At 60.0% G+C, this 20,755-nt stretch overlaps 2 protein-coding genes across 4 annotated transcripts; one reads left to right on the top strand and one right to left on the bottom strand.

Moving 5' to 3' along the window:
- Positions 1–11,322, top strand: KLHL21 (kelch like family member 21). The gene is made up of 4 exons (XM_019746764.3): positions 1–1,225; positions 3,314–3,719; positions 6,841–6,913; positions 8,139–11,322. Exons 1-4 carry the CDS (start codon positions 205–207, stop codon positions 8,430–8,432), a joined length of 1,794 nt encoding a protein of 597 aa, XP_019602323.2. The 5' UTR covers positions 1–204; the 3' UTR covers positions 8,433–11,322.
- Positions 11,323–13,091: 1,769 nt separating this feature from the next.
- ZBTB48 (zinc finger and BTB domain containing 48) lies at positions 13,092–20,611 on the bottom strand. Of its 3 annotated transcripts, none has more exons than XM_074334170.2 (11): positions 20,469–20,611; positions 19,228–19,927; positions 18,490–18,731; positions 16,443–16,554; positions 15,756–15,944; positions 15,353–15,439; positions 15,042–15,196; positions 14,533–14,669; positions 14,297–14,461; positions 13,858–13,946; positions 13,092–13,448 (listed from the first exon to the last, which is right to left on the bottom strand). In XM_074334170.2, the coding sequence occupies exons 2-11, from the start codon at positions 19,918–19,920 to the stop codon at positions 13,152–13,154; spliced, it is 2,166 nt and encodes a 721-aa protein (XP_074190271.2). In that variant the 5' UTR covers positions 19,921–19,927; positions 20,469–20,611; the 3' UTR covers positions 13,092–13,151. The 3 variants fall into 3 exon arrangements, with proteins under 3 accessions (XP_074190271.2, XP_019602357.3, XP_074190273.2); XM_019746798.3 differs by having other exon boundaries at positions 15,756–15,848; positions 20,469–20,610; XM_074334172.2 differs by having other exon boundaries at positions 19,228–19,923; positions 20,469–20,598.
- Positions 20,612–20,755: the final 144 nt, after the last annotated feature.

Raw genomic sequence — 20,755 nt, 5'->3', positions numbered from 1 at the left:
CCGGTTGCCGCGCCAGGCCCGCAGGGGTTAAGTGGGCGGTGCCGCCGGCGCCCCGCCCACGCCCGGGCCAGCCCTCCAGAGGCCGCGGCGCCCGGACGTATTTATAGCGGCGGCTGCGGACGCGCCGCGTCTCTCCCGCTGGCCCCGGCCGCGGCCTCCTGGACCATCGTGCGCTCCTACCCAGCGCCCCGCAGCGAAGGCGCCATGGAGCGGCCGGCGCCCTTGGCCGTGCTGCCTTTCTCGGACCCCGCGCACGCGCTGAGCCTGCTGCGCGGCCTGAGCCAGCTCCGTGCGGAGCGCAAGTTCCTGGACGTGACCCTGGAGGCGGCGGGCGGGCGCGACTTCCCGGCGCACCGCGCCGTGCTGGCAGCCGCCAGCCCCTACTTCCGCGCCATGTTCGCCGGGCAGCTGCGCGAGAGCCGCGCCGAGCGGGTGCGCCTGCACGGCGTGCCGCCCGACATGCTGCAGCTGCTGCTAGACTTCAGCTACACGGGCCGCGTGGCCGTAAGCGGCGACAACGCCGAGCCGCTTTTGCGCGCCGCCGACCTACTGCAGTTCCCGGCCGTGAAGGAGGCGTGTGGCGCCTTTCTGCAGCAGCAGCTCGACCTGGCCAACTGCCTGGACATGCAGGACTTCGCCGAGGCCTTCAGCTGCGCGGGGCTGGCGAGCGCGGCGCAGCGCTTCATACTGCGCCACGTGGGCGAGCTGGGCGCGGAGCAGCTGGAGCGGCTGCCGCTGGCGCGCCTGCTGCGCTACCTGCGCGACGACGGGCTGTGCGTGCCCAAGGAGGAGGCCGCCTACCAGCTGGCGCTGCGCTGGGTGCGCGCCGACCCGCCGCGCCGCGCGGCGCATTGGCCGCAGCTCCTCGAGGCCGTGCGCCTGCCCTTCGTGCGCCGCTTCTACCTGCTGGCTCATGTCGAGGCCGAGCCACTGGTGGCGCGCTGCCCGCCCTGCCTGCGCCTGCTGCGGGAGGCGCGCGACTTCCAAGCGGCGCGCTACGACCGCCACGACCGCGGGCCCTGTCCCCGCATGCGCCCGCGCCCCTCCACCGGCCTCGCCGAGATCCTCGTGCTCGTGGGCGGCTGCGACCAGGACTGCGACGAGCTGGTCACAGTCGACTGCTACAACCCGCAGACGGGCCAGTGGCGCTACCTGGCCGAGTTCCCCGACCACCTGGGTGGGGGCTACAGCATCGTGGCGTTGGGCAACGACATCTACGTGACCGGTGAGTGGGTTGGTCAAGAGGACTCTAGGCCAGCCGGCCCCTTCAGGCTGGGGTCTCTAGGGTTAGTCACCTGCTCCCCGGGGGAGCACGTCTACCTGCCAGATTCGCCCACAGACCGTGGAGTCCAGGACCCGACCTGAGTGCAAGAGGTCACTTCCTTTTCCCCAAGCTGACCAGTGCGTACCATTCTAGGATCGAACTAGAAGATCCTTTGTCCCCTTGTGTAGTGGGGACAAGTAGCCGATTGTGGGTCTCTAACCCGCCCGTTATGGTCTGCCTGGGTTGCCCGCTCCTTGCCAGGGGAGGTGCCGCCCCCCCCTTTTGATTGGATGATACTGGGGCGTTCACCCCACACAATCGGTGCTTTCTTTTCTCCCTAAGGGTGGTCCAGGGACAGGTCCTGGGCTGACGCGCTGTGAGGCATCCATTCTCCACTCCCAGGGATTTTTCCCTCCCAGCTGAGCCACCCAGGCCTCCTGACGCGTGCATTTTGTCACCAGTGACTAGGTTCTCTTGGACTTGCACCTTGGCCATGCACTGTGGGTCACATGGTGTTTAGGCTGCTCCCAGCCCAGCGACTGTAAACATAGTCACATGCTAAGAGATTTTCTCCCAGTTACTTGGCCCAAGCCCCAAAACACTGCCGAGTCATGCTGGGCGGGTCCCAGCCAGCCCCAGTCCTGGGCTTCTCCCACATTTTTTATTAAGGCTAAATCCTGGCTCAAACAGAAGGCTGCCTCCTTCCATGGGGTGAGCATGGGCGGTGTCTGTGACGGCTATATAAGGAAAGAAGCAGCCTGAGTGTGCATTCAGGCCCTGCCAAGGGCTGTTATCAGGCAGTGAAGCTCAGGGCTGGGCCAGCCTGGCACATTCCAGAGAAAGCCACCTCTGAGACTTGCTCGAGTGTTCCTGTGGGGCCCTGAGCTGATAAGTGGGAGGCATCCTGACCTAAGGACAGGCCTCCTTGGCCTTCAGCTTCAGGCATCTCCCAGAATCAGACTCTGCAGTCTAAGGTTGGCTTTGTGTTGTTTGGGAACTGTGCCCCCCACCACCAAGTCTGGCCAGGGAACTCCCTCCCCAAACTGGTCAGACTGGCCCCAACTTTGCCCACCCATAAGTGTCTCAGCTTAGCAGCTAATCCTTTGGGTTTAGACAGGTGGCTGGGTCATTCCAGACAGCTGCCTGTAGGGAATTTCACAGGGGTGAGCAAGCGGCCTCAGCTGCTGTGGACAGTTCTATAGAAAGGAGGCAGGCAGAGTGTACTTGACACGAACTTGTTTTCTCCCTGTAAAAAGCTCAGGGCCATGAGGTGGATAGAATGTCATGCCTGGTCTGCCTGTGGCGCCAGCTTCGGGGTAGGGAATGCAACCCCAGGGTTCTGGGCTCCCTTCTTGCTGAGGGACTTCTACGTCCTGAGTAGACCTGGTTTAATTGATTACAGTCAGTACCACTGTTTTTCATTTTTTAGCTCTTTTTGAAGTAAATACAAACAGAAGAGTATACGTATACTTGGATGATTTGATGAGTTTTTTACAAACAAAACGTGTCAGGAACCCGCACCTAAATCAAGCAGAGCCCAGAAGCCCACTGGCAGCATGACTTTCTGTGCTGGGTCTTTTGCTTGCAACGTGAAGTAGATTTCCTCTCAGCTATTCCTGGCACAGCCTTTGTTAGGGGATGGCCAGGAAGCCTAGAATTTGGTGAACAAGTCCCTGTGTACCCCACCCCTCATGCTTTGTGGCTCCCTGGGAAAACTGACTCAGACCTGACGCCACGGTCCAGCTGAGGATGCTGTTTACTGAAAATTGCAGCCCCAGAGCCGTTGCTTGGCCTGCAGAGATTTGACAGTGCTTTGGTGGCATGAAGTCCCGCCGTCCTTGTGGACAGCGGGCAGCATCTGCTTTGCCTTAGCCCTGGCATGGATCCCCTGGCCTCGGCATTGGTGAAAGAGGACGTGTGTTTCCCTCAAAGTCCAAGGAGGTTCATCCCTTCCCTGGAGACGCCTTCTCAGAAGTTCAGGGACTCGTGGGTGGGTGACTCACCCCAAGTCAGCATGGGCTGACCTGTCTGTTGTACATGTCCCGGCAGGAGGGTCTGATGGCTCCCGGCTCTACGACTGTGTGTGGAGGTACAACTCAAGCGTGAACGAGTGGACGGAGGTGGCTCCCATGCTGAAGGCCCGCGAGTACCACAGCTCCTGCGTGCTGGATGGGCTGTTGTACGTGGTGGCCTCGGACAGCACGGAGCGCTATGACCACACCACCGACTCCTGGGAGGCCCTGCAGCCCATGACCTACCCCATGGACAACTGCTCCACCACAGCATGCCGGGGCCAGCTCTATGCCATCGGCTCCCTGGCCGGCAAGGAGACCATGGTGATGCAGTGCTACCACCCGGACATGGACCTGTGGTCGCTGGTGGACTGTGGCCAGCTCCCTCCCTGGTCCTTTGCCCCCAAGACAGTGACTCTGAATGGACTCATGTATTTCATCAGGTGAGTCCCAGGGGCCAAGGCCACCGTGTGATCTTTCTTACCAGGCCCCGTGCTAAGCACATCACTGCTGTTCTCCCCATTACACAGATGAGGGAACTGAGGCCAGTCTGGGATCCAAGGCTGGGTCTTTCTGACCTGGAGCACCTGTTTCTTTCTGCCCCGTTTCTTAGAGCGCTTTCTATGGGCTTCTAGGTTTTCTTAACCAAGGGATCCCAAGTGTGGTGAAGTGAGATCCTTTCAGAGGACTTTTTTGAGATTCATAGACGCTAAATGAAATGTGTCCATTTGGTGAACTTCCACCTGGAGGGTCCACTAAAGGCCCTGGCTGTTTCCACAGAGCATTGGTTCAGAAGGAACCTGTCCTACCTAAGAGGGATTCTGAATCTTTAAAAGACCAGAGGAGAGCTTTTGGGGGAGCTGTGGCCTTGGCAGAGGGAGGGCCCTTTGCTCACCTAGCAGAGTGTCCACGCTCAGGCAGGTGGGCAAGAAACCAGGTGGTGGGTTCAGCCCCGCTCCCTGTTTAAAGCAACACGTTCGTGTCCAGTGCATTCCGCAGGTTCTGTTTATTCCCTTCCCACCTGGCTTGGCACGGGGAGGGCTCAGGGCTTATTGAAGGCCTGCTGTTGTCCAAGGATCCCATCAGGGCGGGAGCTGGTGCTGAGGCCCCGGAGCTACCTGTGGGAATGATGACAGTAGTTAGCGCTCAGTGGGGACGTGGACCTGCCGAGCGCTGTGGGCGCTTCGTGGGCGTTTTCCTGGTTGATCTCTATGACTGTCTGATGAGATGGGCACCACTGTCGTCCCTGTTCCACAGAACAGAGGCTTAGAGGGGTAGGGGACTTCCGGCCACGAGCTTTAAGTGGTGGCACAAGGGTTGAACCAAGGACATCTGTCCCAGGTCCCTGACCACGGCCTCCCTGGGCCAGGCTGTGGCCCTGGCGGCGTGGAGCGGAGATGGGCAGCCATTGGGTCACTGCGCATCCACTGGTCATGATGACTAGGTACAGCTAAATGCCCCTCCTGATGGGCCAGTGGGCAGCTGGGGAACTCGGAGCTCCTGCCTACGGAGCACAGCCTGTGTGTGTCTCCTCCCCTCCCTGGCCTGGAGCCTGCCTGAAGTTGTGGGGCCAGGAGGGGAGGGAAAGGTATGAACGGTGCTCCCCTGTTCCCTTTCCCTCTCAGAGGACCTGTGCACTTTGCTTCTCAGCACGCCCTGCCCTCAGCCATCTGAGCTGCCCCTCCCCCAGCTCCAGGCTCCTTCCCAGGCTTTCTGTGTAAACACATTAGGACAGAGGTGGCAGCTTGCAAGTGGCCAAGGGGCCAGGCATCGCCTTGTGCCAAGAACCTGCAGTCTGCTCTGAGAAAGCCCTGGAATCTCAGCTAGCCCCTGGGCCTGTTACACACGTCATCTGACCCTTCGCCCAGCTCCCCAAGTCGTGGTAGATGTCTTCAAGGAGGGGGTGGAGGCAGCTATAAATACAGCTTACCAGCGTGCCAGCCCCTGGGCCATAGTTCCAGGCTGGTGCCTTTGAGAATAACCTCCCGCCCTGTGGTCCTAGAACAAGGGTGTCTGAGGTCCGGCCTGCCGCGGAGGGCTCCTACACTTTCCTCCTCCTGGCCTGTCACTTGTCATTGCTAAACTGCCCCACATGGAAGCATTAGGTGCCCCCTGCACCCCCTGTGAGCCTTTGTAAGAGTTCACCTAAGCTACGGGGCGGGGAGGTGGGGAAGACGGATTTAGCTCTGCCCCCTCCCTCCATTTGGTGAAAAACTCGTCCTTCGGGTGGGTAGTGGGGGCCTGGCCTTGGCTGAGAGTGTGGGCAAGGCCTGGGTCTGATGCACTTGGGTGTTTGTCCCCGAGCCACCCTGTTCTTGCACTTTGGTACCTCATGACCCACATAACCCCCTCTCCTCGGAATGCCACCCATCAGGGCCGCTCCTGCCGAAAGGTGCCATCCCAGGCAGGCAGCCAGTGCTATGTGGAGATCTCACCCCCTCATTGCTGCTGTCCTGAGCTGTAAGCAGTAACCCGCTGCCCCGTCTTCCCCTGGCCGTGCCTGCCTTGGTCCTCGGTTAAGGTGGCTCCTTGGCTGGGGTGCCCTGGCCCCTGCAGAGGAAGGGGCTGGGAACGTTTTCCAGCCTGGCGCCTTCTGGCTGCAGCTTATGTGTCCCTGCTGGGTAGCAGGCAGCCCTGTGGGTCTCAGTATTAATTATCATCATATGGGCCCCAACGTAAGAATGGCTTTTACATTTTGAGCTAGTTAGAGGTAAAAAAAAACCAAACGAGCAATATTTCATCACATGTGAAAAGTGCACAATTCAAATTTCTGCTTCCATAAATAAGGTTTTGTTGGGACGTAGCCACCCCTTTGTGTACGTGTGCCTGTGGCTGCTTTTTGTGCTAGGACTGGGTGTTGGGGAACGTCTGCGGGGCCTAAAATATTTCCTGTCTGGCGCCTCCCCTGACCCCTGACCTGGGATCCTTACGACTACAGTTTTGGAGGCAGTGTCTTTGAACCCTTTATTGCAGGGATCAGGAGCGTGTCAAACAAGGTTAAAGGGAAGCACAGCATTGGTGTCTTCCTTCCTGGAGTTGTGGTTACCCTGCCGGGTGCTGGGGACGCCGCAGTGAACAGGACGGGATTTGGGGTGCTGACAGTGGTGGTGACAGCAGTGGCCAGGGCACACGGGGAGGCGGTACAGGTGGGGGCAGGCCTGGACTGCACAGCCCCAGGAGGCTGTCCTGAAGAGGTGGCACGTGTCCACATCGGAAGGATGAGTGGGGGGCAGGACCCTGATTAAGTTCAAGATCTGAAGCAAGTCAGTGTGGCCACAGCAAGGGGCGGGCAGCGCGTTGGTGCTGGGTGTGGGGAAGGGTTTAAGCACTTCAAGGCGTGGTCTTTGGGGTTGGGGAGCAGGCTGGGTTGTGGCCTTGAAGCCCAGGCCCGATTGGTGTGGGGGCCTGAAGTCAGGGATAGGCCTCCCTGGCTAGTGGGCTGCCATATGGCCCCAACGGTGTCCCCAGAGGCGAAGGGCTTGGAGGACCTTCCTCTCCGGCCGTTCACACCCAGGGTTCTCCCATCCTTGCTCTGACCTGCTCTCCCCGTCCTTCTCTCCACAGGGATGACTCTGCCGAGGTAGATGTGTACAACCCCACGAAAAACGAGTGGGACAAGATCCCGTCTATGAACCAGGTGAGTTTTCCTGTGATGGAAGCAGCGGCTGGTCCTGTTTTGTGGCCCAGGCGTCATCCTAAGTGTTTGGGTGACCGTCCTGGTGTGCGGGGCCTGGGTTGAGCCCTTGCCCGGTGTTCTCTCACTTCGTAGAGGGCTGGCGTTGTCCTCAGTTTGTACTTGAGGGTTACTGAGACACCAATACCTTAAGTAAGATCCCAGGGTCACACAGCTTAGTGAGATCCTGCATTTGGACCAGTATTTGTTGAGTAGCTGCTATGAAGCGGAGAGCGTACTGGAGAAGAGTGTTCAACAGGCAGACAACAAGTGCAAAGGCCCCGGGGCAGGATATGCCGAGGTGCTCCCGGAACAAGCCCCCACAGCTCAGTGTGGCTGGAGCAGGGTGAGCAAGCGGACAACAGAGGGGACGAAGTCAGACAGGAGGTCTTTGGGGACTGACGTTGGGGACACATTTATTCAGCACCAGCTGTGTGCTCTGAATAGGACACATGGCTGTTGCTGCCTGCTTGGGGTCTCCTCTCTGCTTGTTGCCAAGAGAGGTGCTGAGCCTGATAGCGTGGTGCAGCCGGGAAGGCTAGGCAGCATTTGGCCGCATGGGTGGTCTCCTTAGTCCCCGACACATGTCTGCACCCACCTGCATCTTCTCTGTCTTCATTAAAATTTCCGGACCTGCTCGTGATAACTCTGCATGGCAAATGTCACAATTTACAACATCACCGCTTAACTTCTTCACACTTAGGAGATGTAACTTCGTGTTTTTCCCCATAATGAGTTATACATGCGCATTATAGCAAATCCAGGAAAGATGGGATAGCCCAGCCTCATGGCTCAGAGCCCAGACTTTGGGTCAAGTTCCAGCTCTGTAGGTGTCAGCCACACAAGGCTCAGTGTCCCCATCTCACAGATGGGGAGGACACTTGTGCCCACCTTAGAGGGCTGGTGCTGCTCTCAGGGCGACTTGGTGCCTCTAGCCCCCTGCCCATCATAGGGACCAGGTGTGTCATGTGACCCCTGGGCGTGGAGCCCCGTTTTCCTAGCTGGTGTGTAGGAAGGGCGTTGGCCGGTCCTGGAAAGTATGCAGAGGGTGGCTCGCGGCACCATTTCCAGAAGTGCCAAGGCAGCCCCTCCCAAGGGTCCCGGGCACCTTCTCCATGGAGAGGGGCTGCAGGGACTCTGCTCTGCCATCGCTTCTGGCCTCCACTCACCTGTCCCCCTTGGCCCACAGGTGCACGTGGGGGGCAGCCTGGCCGTCCTCGGAGGGAAGCTCTACGTGTCGGGCGGGTACGACAATACGTTTGAACTCTCGGACGTGGTGGAGGCCTATGACCCTGAGACTCGGGCGTGGAGCGTGGTGGGCCGGCTCCCGGAACCCACCTTCTGGCATGGCAGCGTCAGCATCTTCCGCCAGTTCATGCCCCAGACACCCTCAGGCGGGCATGGCTTTGAGCTGGACAGTGGCAGCAGTGACGTGGATGTGGGCTGGCCGCGGCCACCACAGAACCCGCATGAACTGCACTAGCCCAGGCCTGGCCCAGGGAGGGCCTCGGTGCAGGTAACCCAGCACCTTTTGGGGGGCAGCAGCCCCTCCTTCGTGCACGAGGACAGGTTAGGCTCACCAGGCGGAGGCCGGACTCGGAGTCTGACACCTGGAGAGTCCTGTGCATCCAGAGCCTGGGTCACAGCTGCTGGGGCCAAAGCCAGTTGTAAGTGCCCCTCTGTTGGTCCAGGAAGGGCTGTCTCCCTGCCAGCACATCTGGCTCCAACAGGTCACCCCAGCTTGTGCCCCCTCCCCACCTCACCAATGCAGCACACACCCCGCCTGCTGCCGCCACCTGCTCCTCCTTGCTCCACCTGGGCGGGGGGGGCCACTTTTGTGGTGTGAGTGGATGGGGGGGGGTCCTCCCGTGGAAGTCTGAGAATGGCCCGGCTGTCTTAGAGCATCAGGGGTCAGGCAGAAACTGGCTGCAGTGGGGTCCCAGACTCTGTGTCCTCTGCTGGATGTCCCAGCTGGCCAGCTCCCCAGAGGAAGGAGGTCTCACGCCAAAACACCCCTCACAGGGATGGGATTCCAGGAGGTGAGCTCAGACTCGGGGACGCAAGGCTGTGGGCAGGAGTGTGGCCTTGGGGTTCCAGAGGGACTTGCTAAGTGTTTGCTGTCTCTAGTGGACCTGGGCTGAGGCAGGCACTGGGTGTCCCTGTCCACCCACCCCACCTGCTGGTGTGTTGCCCCCTGGCTTGGAGACCTCTGGGACCTTGTCTCAGGCTGAGGCAAGAGAGGGCAGATACCTGCAAATACAAGGTGGAAGCCTAGCTGGGCAGACCGCTGCAGACACCCTCGCCGGCCGGCCTGTGAGCGAGAAGAGAAGCCTGCTGCTTGTAAAGCAAGCTCTGGGCAGGGTGGCCTCCGTGGTTGGTTGCAGGTTTGAAATGCAGTTTGGCCTTTCCTTAGAAGAAGAGGCAGCTGGAACCAGGGTCAAATTGATTTGATTTTTTTTCTGTTGCAGTGCCTCTGCGGAAGCTTTCTGCAGGCTGTGGGGGGGCGGTGCCTTAAGCCCCTCACGAACAGGGGCTCCCGGGAAACCCCGCAGCTCAGGGGCCCCTGTTTTCTCTGGGGAATGTAAGCATTTCTGCGGATTGGGGGATCTTGTCCCCTCAAGGTCTCCAAAGTAGCCTTTGCTTGAATTTGTTTTCCTTCCAGAGAGAAGGGTGTTTGCGTGTTCCTCGTTAGATACTAAACTGAAAGCAAATGTTCACTGCGTTGCCTTTTCCCAGTGAACTAAGATGGCCAGGCAGCATGGTGGTTCTGGGGAGGAAGTGTGGCCTTCACACTGTCCGGTGGGCTCACCTGTGTGTGGTGTCATTGCTCAAGGTTAGAAATTGTGCTCTGGATACCCTGCTGGAGTGGCCACAGCTCACAGCCAGCCCCTCCCATCCCCTTGGGATTGTCATTCCTGAGCACCCACTGTGTGCCAGGCACTGTTGGAGGTGGGGGAGGGGGAGGGCCAGCAAGAGGCTCCTGTGGGCCTGGGCACCATGCGCTCAGCTGCCCCACACTGTTGCTTCCTGCTCCCTGGGGACCCTCCCCCAGGTTTGCCTTCGTCCTTCCTGGGTGAGTCAGGGCTCGCCTGCCCCTTTTTCCCCAGCCGTGGTCTTAGCCCTCAGTGCGCCCTCTCCACAGGGGCTGCTGGGGCTGAGCCCACCCAGAGGCTGTCCGAGCTCTGTGGGGTGGCCGTCTTCGGTTCCTTTGCAGGCAGAGGCTGCCAAGTGTGATGGCTTGTGTCCTGTCAGTGGCACAGGGACAGCGGGCAGGGCTGGGCTGTGTGGATTGATTGAGCCCTGATTATATACTAGCGCCAAGCTCAGTGCCGGAGAGACTGTGTATTGCCCAGTTAGTGTGGGGACACGTCACACAGATTTTGTGATAATTGTGACAGGAGGGCCTCCCAGAGGGTGTGAAGTCTTGGTCTCATGGAAACTCCTGGCACCCTTCCTTGGGCCCTCTCCATAGAGGGCCCCCTCAGCACCCAAGAGGGTGAAACAGGGAGTGGTAAGTGGATGTGAGCTGTGGCCACCATAGCTCTCCCCTCCTCCCTCCAGACAGGCATGGCTGTGACCCTGTCAGGGTCAAGGATTTCCCCTGGGCAGCAAGGTATGTAAAGCTTTGTTGTTGAGACAGGGCTGCAAATGCTGTTGATTTTCTTATGAAACCAGCCTTTGTCTGGCCTTCCCGCGTGGCTGGGGGCCCAGTGTCCTGAGCTCCTGCTCTTTTTGGTACTTCACCCTGACTGGCCACCATTGGACGGACCGTCCCACTGTCTGGCGGCTGCCCAGATGATGGACCAGTGAAGGAGAGACAGGGTTGGGTTTGCGTCCTTCTCCAGGCCCCCGCCGCCCAGCCTCTCTCTTTGGTTTGAAAGACTAAGGATGGGAAGGGAAGGCAGCAACCTTGGCAACAGGCTCCAGCGGGCCGTCCAGCGTCAGGGACAGCCCTTCAGACATGTCTGCTCCCTTCTCTGCCCTCCTGGCTTCCCGTCGTGGGTTCTGTGCTGCCAGGGGGCCACCATTTAACAGATGTCTGTACACTGACGTGGGGCCAGAGGCTGGGCCACTGGGGGTGGGGACGCGTGTTGGATGCGCACGCCTTTATCAGTCTATAAGACAAATTAAGTTATGAGAATTCAGTGATAGTATTTAATGCTGACCTAGGAAGTGTTCTCTATTTATGTGACTTCAGAGACTTTGGTACTAACGGACACACTCCCTCAGTGTCCAGCACCCAGTTCCAACCCCTGAGGGTGGGGTCGGTTTGCGTATTTATTTGTCTGTTCTGTAGGCTTACGTGGCCAGAATCCTGTAAGGTTTTAGGATGCCTTCAATACGTACTTTTTGAAATAAAAATGTTTCCTATACACTTGGTGTCGTTCCCTTTATGCGGCTGTCTTGGGACTTTCGGGCCAAGGCCAAACATGTCTGGCAAGGGGAGCAGAGAAGTGTCAAGGAACGAAGTGGGGGCGTCGCTGTGCAGGGGCAGGGCGTAAGGCAGAGTGGAGCGCCCAGGGCCCCTGCTAGGCTTGGCAATGCTCTTTAGGCCCGTCTCGTCTGAAATCATTACCAGGTATGAAGTAAAAAGGAGGCGAAGCCCAAGACGTGAGCAACACGGGTGGTTTCTCCAAAGCTGATTCCGGCCTCTTGGCTCCACCTGTTGGCACTGCACTTACTCCCCCAGCCTCTCCTGAAGGTGTGGTTCCAGGGTGGTGACATCCTGTCTCTGCAGTGGATGAACCTGGGACTTGGGGCCGGGGATGGGATGGGGGGGACCCTTCACATAATGGAGGGTCCCGGAAGAGGCCGTGGACTCCCGGGCAGGAAGTTCACAAATGTCCCTCACATCTGTAGGCCCTCTGAACCCAAGGAAGAGGCCGGTGCCTGGGCTGGGCAGGGAGCATTTTGAGGCTACAGTTAGCAGCCTTTTTAATGTCCTTGCCAAAGCTGCTTGGAAGCAGCTCCACCTTGGCTGCATCATTGCACTTGAACTGTCATTGCCTCTGAGCTCCCCAGCAGTCAAGGAATAAAAGGGAAGACTGTTGGATGGATTCTGGGTCTAAATACAAGGTAGTGGTCCTCCTGAAACTCCAGGAGAAACTGCGTAGCTTGGGGCTGATGTTCTGGGCATCCTCCTGCGGTGGAACTTGTCTGGCCCGACAACCTCTTGGGGTCAGGACCATCACCACCACTCGTTCAGAGTTCCACTGTGCCAGGCCCTGAGTGGGTGGGGCAATTGTAAACTGGCACAGATTCTGACACTCTCTATTGAGTGCTGCGGTCAACGTTCCCTCCCTTGGAATCTGGGAAGTGAGTTGTTTGGTCACTGGACCAACACCATGGCAGGGGTGACACTGGCTTCTAGGGCTAGGTCATAAAAAGGCCTTGCAGGGTTGGCCTGTTGGGGCTTTTGCTCTTGGCACCCAGCCACCATGCTGCGAGGACATGCAAGCAACTGGTGGAGAGGGGCCCACGCCCACAGCCAGTGCCAACTTGCCAGGCTCAGAAGTGAGCCATCTTCAGAGCAGCCCGAGCCCCAGGCAAGTTCGGGGGTGGTTTGTAATCCAGCTCAGGAACTGGAACAGCACACTCCCTCATTTAATTTGTTTGGGAAGCCTGTACTGTTACTAATTCCATTAAAAGATGAGGAAATGAGTGGTTAGTAACTGTAACCTGCTCCACGTCACAGGCTATAGAGGAGGAGTTGGGAAGGAATTTGGAGGCAGGCTACCTCGTGCGCATGCACTGTTCCTGACACAAAGCACCCCACCCCATCGTTCCCCATATCAAAACCAGGGGACCTCCAGGGCCTCTCACCATGCTAGGCCTGGCCTTGCCTGTCCCCAGGCCTCCTGGACAAGCTAACCAAGCTCAGGCCTCCCAAGGAAGGGTCCCATCTGTGGACGTGCCTCCAACCTGGGCCACACACTAACTGGTGGGAGCCCTGAGCCAGTGAGGCCGTCATCAGGGGCCCTGGCCACTCCTTGACTCCAGAGGCTCAGTAATGAACTCTACCCCAACTAGCTGGCAGCACCCCAGCTATGAAATAGGAATGCTACTGAGTCTGACCCCTGCTCTTGGTTCTAAAACCCTGACCAGGTTACTGGCGATCAGACCACTGGTCAGGCTGAAACAATCTAGTCCAAAGCCATGTGGTTTATTGAGGGTGGGAGCCAGTGGGCTGTGGTGGGTGGGGCTACGTGTCACAGTCCTCAGGAATGGCAGCTGTGATGAGGAGCGAGGGTTCCATGACACCCGGGCTGGCGAAGCTCTCCTCCGCACACAGTCTCTGGCCAGGGAGCTGGGAGGCCAGACCCCCTTGGGCCAGGGACTCCACGATGACCTCCGCCGAGCCCACCTCCAGCTCAGCAGGCGGCTGGAGTGCCACCACCACCATCTTCTCATCCTCGATGACCAGGTTCCGGAGCTTGCGCTGCCGTGGGTTGTAGTTCTCCACCCGGTCGTGGATCTCCATATGCCTCCGGAGGTGGGCCTGGGGGGTAGGGGGGCTCAGGGCTGCATTGGGAGGGGTCTGGGGGAGGGGGCTCAGGGCTGTGCTGGGAGGGGCCTGGGGGTAGGGGGCTCAGGGTTCTGCTGGGAGGGGTCTGGGGGAGGGGGCTCAGGGCTGTGCTGGGAGGGGCCTAGGGGAGGGGGCTCGGCTGTGCTGGAAGGGGCCTGGGGGGAGGGGGCTCAGGGCTCTGCTGGGATGGGCCTGGGGGGAGGGGGCTCAGGACTGTGCTGGGAGGGGCCTAGGGGAGGGGGCTCGGCTGTGCTGGAAGGGGCCTGGGGGGAGGGGGCTCAGGGCTCTGCTGGGATGGGCCTGGGGGGAGGGGGCTCAGGACTGTGCTGGGAGGGGCCTAGGGGAGGGAGCCCCAGCAGGCAGGAAGTGACCCCATGCTTACCTGCCGGGTGAACTTGTAGCCACACTCAGTGCACTCAAACTTCCTCACGCCCTTGTGCCTGCGGACGTGCACACGCAGCTGCTCCACAGCTGCAGGCGGAAAGAGCCCCATGAGGAGAGTCGGCAGTGGGGAAGTGGGCCTCGTGCCCTGAGGTGGGGGTCCTCTGGGTTTGCAACTGCGAGGCTGTACAGCGCCACCCCGAGGTCACTACTGCACAGGACCCGGGGGAGCTTCCCCTACCTCCCCTTTGGTCAAAGCAGGTAACAGTGGGGAATGGAAGAGGTCCCCACCAAGGAGGAGCATGGGAAAGCCACCGCTGCACCTGACCTCACCCGCTGGAGGAGACTCCCCAACTCTGGTGGGCAAGGAATAGAGATGGCCTGCCCTCTGCTCCGCCCAGGGAAGGGGGAGGGGTGAGGGCCTCCACCAACCCAGGTACCTTTGAAGGTCTTCCCACAGATCTGGCAGAAGTGGGGCCGGCCCTCCTGGTGGCGGCTGGCCACATGCCTCAGCAGGGGCCCCTTCTCGGTGAAGCGCTGCTCACAGAATTCACAGCTGAAGGGCCTCTCACCAGTGTGGGTGCGGTTGTGCTTGTCCAGGCTGGCTGCGGGGACAAGCGAGGGCTCAGCCTAGAGGCCTCAGCCCTGGGACAGGGAGGGAATGGGCCTGCCTCACCTTGGGTGCGAAAGGTCTTGCCGCAGAGGTGGCACTGGAAAGGCTTCTCGCCCGTGTGTGTGCGCAGATGCATGTTGAGATTGGCCTTCTGGGTGAAGGCATGACTGCAGAACTCACAGACGTACGGCCTCTCGTTCCTGTCCGGGTGGGGGACACAGGCAGAGGCCATCACCACGGGAAGCGGCACCCTCGCTCTGCTGAAGCTGGGAGCATGACTGGCTCCAGAGCCAAGGAAGCAGCAAAGACGAAGAAAATTGCCTGACCACTGGGGTGGGCCCAGGCTTTGATGAGTTGCCTGGTGGAAGGAGGGCTTGGGAAGCACCAGGAAAGGGGCACGGGCTCCAGCCCAGGGCTTGTTCTAGCCTGGACTAGGTCCAGGCTGGGTCCCCCAGCCTCTGCCTGGCAGACGTGCTCATCCCCCCAAGATGCCCCCAACCCAGAAAGGCTACAGGCGCCACAGTCAGCATGGAGGGCACCATTTCGTGTGTTAGCAAACTGCCTTCCCCCACCTGTGCTTGGCCTTGATGTGCATCTGCAGGCCGTTCCGGCTCGACGCCCGGTGCCCACACTCCTCACACACAAACAGCTTCTCCCCGCGGTGCTTGAAAGCCTCGTGCAGCTGCAGCTCCGTGCGGGACAGGAAGCACTTCGCACAGGTGGGACACTGCGGGCCAGAGGGGCCGGATGGAGGGAGCAAGCCCAGGGCAAGGCCGGGTGGGGCTGCTTTAGGAGCTTCCCCCGCACCCCCCGGCCTTCTGCACCGGCTCCAGGCCAGCATCAGTGTGTGCCCGCCCAGCCCTCGGCACAGCCTGGCACTTACAGCGTGGGGTTTGGGGGCTCCGTGCAGCTTGATCATGTGACTCTGTAAGTCCTTCTTCTGCATGAACTGCTGGGAGCAGGACGAGCACTGGAAAACAGGCCCACGGTCAGCGAGGCAGCTGTGCCCACAACCCTGGCACCCCCGGGGCAGGGCCCACCTTGAGAAGCCGGGAGGCTCCTTGCCCTGCTGTGAAGGACGCACCAGGGAGGCCCCCGTGCCACACCCACAGGGATGCTGAACCTGCCCTCCCTGGAAAGAAACAAAGGCCCAAAAGAGGCCAGTGGCCCTGCACAAAGGTTTGGGGGCACTGGGTGGGTGGGGAAAGCTGGGCTCCTAGGGGGCACCTAACACCATCTCACGGACTGGGCTCAGCGGGAGGGACCCTCGGGCGGCCCAGCCTGACCTTGTAGGGCATCTCCCCTGTGTGCGACACCATGTGCGCCCGCAGCTCCGTCCTCCGGCGGAAGGTCTCCTGACACACGGAGCATGTGAAGACCTGGCAGTGTGAGGGGCAAGCAGGGCTGCCATCAGCGGGGGCCTCTGCCTGCGACGGCGGCCTCGGCCCGGGCTTCCACTCGCTGCTGGGAGGAGCCTGCCCGAGGAGGGGGCCGCTAGGGTGGGAGAGGGCAACACGTAACCTGCCTGCCCTGACCCTGACCACAGCAAACCCACCACGCCAGGCTGAAGGCAGGGGCCCATCGGCCTTACCTGCAGCCCCTGCCCCTGGCAACAGCCTCTAGAAAGACAAGGGCAGGGTTTGGCTGGCAGTACCACATGGGGGTGCAGTGGAGCGGGGGGAGTGGCCATGTGGCCTTTCCCAGCAACTACCCTTTCTCCAAGGTACCCCTTCCCCAAGTCCAGGGGCGGGGCAGGCAAACCCCAAACACCTCCCTCCAAGTCCCTCCTGGGCTGTCCCTTCCGCTCTTGAGACCTGTGCCCCCCCCACACCTGTAATACCAGGGAGCCAACTCAATGGCATGCAAGGAACCTGCAGCTCTCTTGAGTTTACTCCCCATCTATGACAGTCTCTCCTGGGTGACCCTCCCGATGGCAGGAACACAGAGGCCAGCGTGCCCCTGCCCACAAGTACCTGTTCTGAGCGGTTCATACAATTCCGGGCTTCGTGCTCCAGGAGATTCTCCTTCCGAAAGTAACACTTCCCACATTTGGGACACTCGAAGGGCTTCTCCCCAGTGTGCTTCCTGCCAGGAGAAGCCATTACGAGTGTGGGGTCTGAGTGGACTTCCCACCTTGCCCTCGCCCCGTGCCCCCTCAGACTCCCTGGGGCTCACCACATGGCTGGTGATCCTGTAGAGGTAGCCCGGAAACCCTCCTCCCTGCTTCAGGCCCAGCTCCAGGCCTAACGGGCCGCCCCCGGGCCTGGCGCATCTTTCCTCGCCTCCGGCCACCCCTAGTGCAGCCACCCCCGCCCGAGCCCCTGCCTGACCTACCCGTCTCCACTCTAAGCCAGCCCTCCTACAGCTTTTAACTTCAGTAGCCAGATGGGTGCTCAGGCAGATCTCATCACGTTTGCTCACAACCCGCCCAGGCCGCTATTCCACCCTTAGAAAAGGCCTGCGGCCCTGTGAGGGTGCAGGGGGCCTGCCCCCTACCTCCCTGTCCTCACGCTCCACGTTTCTATGCCGTGATATTCACCAAGCTACCAGCTCACCCGCCCCCCAGAGCCGCTGCCCTAGCTCTCCTCGCAGCCCGAACCTCCTCCCCAGCTGCCCACTCAGTGGACGTCCTCACCTCCTTGGAGTCCACTCAAATCTCCTTTAAATGGAATTGCAACCCTAGCTCGGCACTGCTGTGCTTTTCCTTTTCGGCGGCACTTCCTGCCTTCCCTCCTGCTGTCAAGGGACTTATCTGGTAGTGGACAGTCTGTGTCGCCCCACTGGAAGGCAAGCTCCCCAAGGCCTCTTTGCTGTGTTCGCTAAGGTTTCCCAAGCACCCGGAAGAGTCCTGTCAGCTACTTGACAGACAGCTTGTAGAATGAATGAACTACATGAACCCTGACCCCGGAGCCTATGAGTGGCACCAGGAGCTCTTACAAGCTAAGCTGCCTGCCATTAACCAGACGCTTCTCTCATCCTCTGCTGCTACACAGACTGTCCTCGTTCCCCATCCTAGTGACCTCAGGAGGCCATTCCCTCCTAGTATTAGGGCCAATGTGGCAGCCAGCAGCCCAAGAAGGGGGTGGGGCAGTGCCTAGACCCAAGTCTTACACTGGGGGCGTGACCAGGAAGATGTGGACCATCTCAGGGTGCTTCCCACACTGGGACTTCTCCAAAGACTTCTCTGGTGGCAGCTGCCCCAAAGCAGGGAGAGCAAACAGGTTCCCCTCCTCCCAGCTCCAACTCCAGTCAGTCACCAGTGGCGTCCCAGAGTGTCGCAGTGAGAAACTGCGTGTGGCCCAACTTGGCTCGGCAAGAAATGGCACCAGGTGGACCAGTGATGTCTTGGGCTAGGGAGTGGCAGGAATGGAAGGCAAGTCACCAGCTGCCATCCCTGGAGGCCTCGCAGAGACTCTGGGTCAGCGCTGTCCAACCCGGCAGCAAGGGACAGGTGGCTAGTGTGTCTGAGGAACTGAATTGATTTAATTCTAATTACTTCTATTTGAAGTTAAAATAGCGTCATGTGGCATCTGATTTCCTTACTGGACGCTATAGCTTTAGACAAATGATCTTTTATGCTCCACTGACACGCCGGGGCTAACATTTCCCCAGAAATGTGGGCGGCACCAACCCTAAAGATGAAACCTCTTGGCGCAAAGCCCACACTCTGGGCCTTCAGAAACAGCTATGGCGGGGCCTCGGCCACAGCACAGGGCCACAGGCTTCTCATCCTCTTGGCAGAAGCCAGCGGGAGGTCAAGGTCCACAGTGAGTGCAGCTTGTTGACACAGTGTCCACAAACCCACTCCCACCAGAGGGCTCCCCGTAGGAGGGGACGAAGGAATCAGACCAAGGCTAGGGTCTCACTCCCTGATGATCAGAGGCGTGCCAACCCCAGGCACTCGGTGGGTCTGAGAGGGCGCCCCTGGCCCTACGTGGCCCAGAAGGGGGGAGCACAGGGCCCCTCCCCCAACACAGGAATGGCAGACAGGAAAAGCAAATAGAAAAACAGAATGTTTACCTGTTGTGGACTTTTAGATAATATTTGCTGAGGAACTTTTTATGACATGTGGGGCATTCAACTGGCACGGCTGTACCTTTTCTGTTCTCAGGGGGCTCGGCTGCTAGGGAGCCTGTGCTCAGCGCTGGCTCGGCAGCACAGGACTTTCTGAGTACATTGGATGTCCTCCTGCTGGACACAGGCTCCATCTCAGAAACATAGTCGCCATCCCCGTCGTCCTCAACTTGAACCACCACTTCCCACTAGAGCAGAAGAGGCAGCAGGAGGGGGGCGAGGTCACCAAATTAATCAGCACGGGATCTGGAATGGATCTACAGGGCAGCCAGCTCCATCCACTTCCAACCCAAGGCCCAACCCAGGCACATGCCCAGATGAGTCCCTCTGTCTGTGACTGTTCCCTTCAGGATCCCAGGGCAGGCGGCACCCAAGTCTTGCATTTAGAGGACAGTGGCTCTATATGCGGGGAACTGGAGGTTTGGCAGGATTTCCCTACCCTGGGGAAACACCTGTAACCTTGATGCTGCCCACTCCACCCCAAGAAACTGGCAACCACAGACAGCTGTGACTCGCAGAAAAGTCAGCCCAAGGCTGCAGGATGGAGCCAGTTTCCTATGTTTGGCCAGAGCCTATTTCGAAACCATGTAATAGATTCTACCTTGGGGTTCACATTATGCCAGAAGAGTGTCAGTCTCTTCCCCCACTCCCGCCTCTTCATTTCCAGCACCCTGGGCACAGTACCTCATTACTCCCGCCCTGTAGCTGGGCACCTTCAGCCTCAAAGGGCCTTGGGGGCACTTTGCAATCCTCAGGCTCCTTGTCCTCTGGGGGACAAAGCTTCAGAGCCTGCTTGAGTTTCCCACGCAGGAAGGAGGGGCTCTCGCTCTGAGCAGGGAGACCAAGCTGGGGCCTCTGGGGGCTGTGACTGCCGCTCAGTTCCTGGTCCCCAGGGACCTGACCCCCAGTCCTCGAAACTTCCTCTTCCTCCAAGCCTGCCAACTCCTTGAGGTGGCTGTTCACATCCTGGGGGTCGGGTTTCCCCAGCCCACTCTGGCCACCTGGTGCCTGTCCCACTGAGGTTTTCGGCTTGAAGCTCTGGCACAGCTCCACTGCCTCTGGTACTCGCAACTCCCTGGCTGCCAGGAGCACCTGATCCCGGTTCCCAGACGTGAGGGCAAGGTGACCGGTGTAGAAAAAGTCCAACAAGAGGCCAAAAATCTCAGCAAAGCCGGCAGGGAGGACAACACTGCCTCCTGAGCCATCCCCATAGAGACTCTGGAAGAAGTGGCTGCAGCAAGCGAGGACACTCCAGTGCGCCTTGAACACCAGGCCCCCCACGTCCAGGGTGGCATCGCAGTACTGGCCCTTCTCCCGCTGCTTGTTCAGCTCCTGCAGAACCCTCACGCTGTGCTGGATAAAGGAACCGTTGTCCATGGTCTGTCTGGAGGAGAGGAAGGCAAGAGTGACAACCCGGCCAGCCCAAAGCAGGGGTAACGGGGGGAGCCCCTGGATGTGAGAAGAGGGAAAGGGGAGGCGGGCTCTACTCAGTCACATCGATCACAAGCGGGCTTGGACCAAGTTTGCAGCGCGCACGCTGGGACAGGAAGGGACTGCAAGCCCCCCGGGAGGCGAGGGCCAAGTGAGCAGCTCATATGGGGGTTGGCCACGGAGTGGGCGGTGGAGGCGCAGGGGACGAGCTGCGGGCAGGAGGCACAGCTTGGCGGGAGCTGAGACACGGTCGTGAAGCGGCGCTGGCGGAAGGAATCAGTTTGGGGAAAACGTGGCGGATCAGGGCGAACTGATCCGCCTGGTACAGTGAGAGGACCCAGCGCAGAGGAGGGCGGCGACTGCGGACAGGTGAACGGAGCCCCGCCCACACGTCCCGAGCGGCCGGGCGGAAGGCGGCCGCGGTCATACTCCGTCAGCGCCCACGGCGGCCCGTAGCCCTTCGTCCCCCGCCCCGCACTCCCCGATCTTCTCACCGGGGCCGGTCCGCCCTGCGCCGACCCCACCGGCTCCGGGCCGCGTCGACTCCAGTCCCACCAAGCAACTAACCGGGCCGTACGCGCCCGGCCGACCGTACGGAACGCCGCCGTCGCCGCCGCCGGACGTGACGTCAGGGCGCGCCCGCCGGGGCGGAACGCTTCTGAGGCGCTGGGCTTCCACCGCCAACATCTGGGGGCAGGGTCACGCCTAAAGCAGCCAATGGCATGTGAATGGGCGTGGCCATGTCAAATTCTCTCGGTGCTGGGCCCGCCTCCTGGAGTTG

The sequence above is a fragment of the Rhinolophus sinicus genome, chromosome 14 (assembly GCF_057876585.1).
Source record: "Rhinolophus sinicus isolate RSI-liver-muscle chromosome 14, RSI-T2T, whole genome shotgun sequence".
Lineage (NCBI taxonomy): Eukaryota > Metazoa > Chordata > Mammalia > Chiroptera > Rhinolophidae > Rhinolophus > Rhinolophus sinicus.
Note: the sequence above shows the minus strand (reverse complement) of the source record. Positions and strands in the feature narration are given on the sequence as shown.

Coding starts and splice junctions, on each gene's coding strand:
- ZBTB48 (XM_074334170.2), bottom strand. CDS start 19,920: ATGGACAACGGTTCCTTTATCCAGCACAGCGTGAGGGTTCTGCAGGAG. Junction 15,440..15,755: donor CAGGGGAGATGCCCTACAAG/GTCAGGCTGGGC, acceptor CCTGTTTTCCAG/TGCTCGTCCTGCTCCCAGCA. Junction 15,197..15,352: donor GAGCCCCCAAACCCCACGCT/GTAAGTGCCAGG, acceptor TCTGGCCCGCAG/TGTCCCACCTGTGCGAAGTG.
- KLHL21 (XM_019746764.3), top strand. CDS start 205: ATGGAGCGGCCGGCGCCCTTGGCCGTGCTGCCTTTCTCGGACCCCGCG. Junction 3,720..6,840: donor GGACTCATGTATTTCATCAG/GTGAGTCCCAGG, acceptor TTCTCTCCACAG/GGATGACTCTGCCGAGGTAG. Junction 6,914..8,138: donor AGATCCCGTCTATGAACCAG/GTGAGTTTTCCT, acceptor CTTGGCCCACAG/GTGCACGTGGGGGGCAGCCT.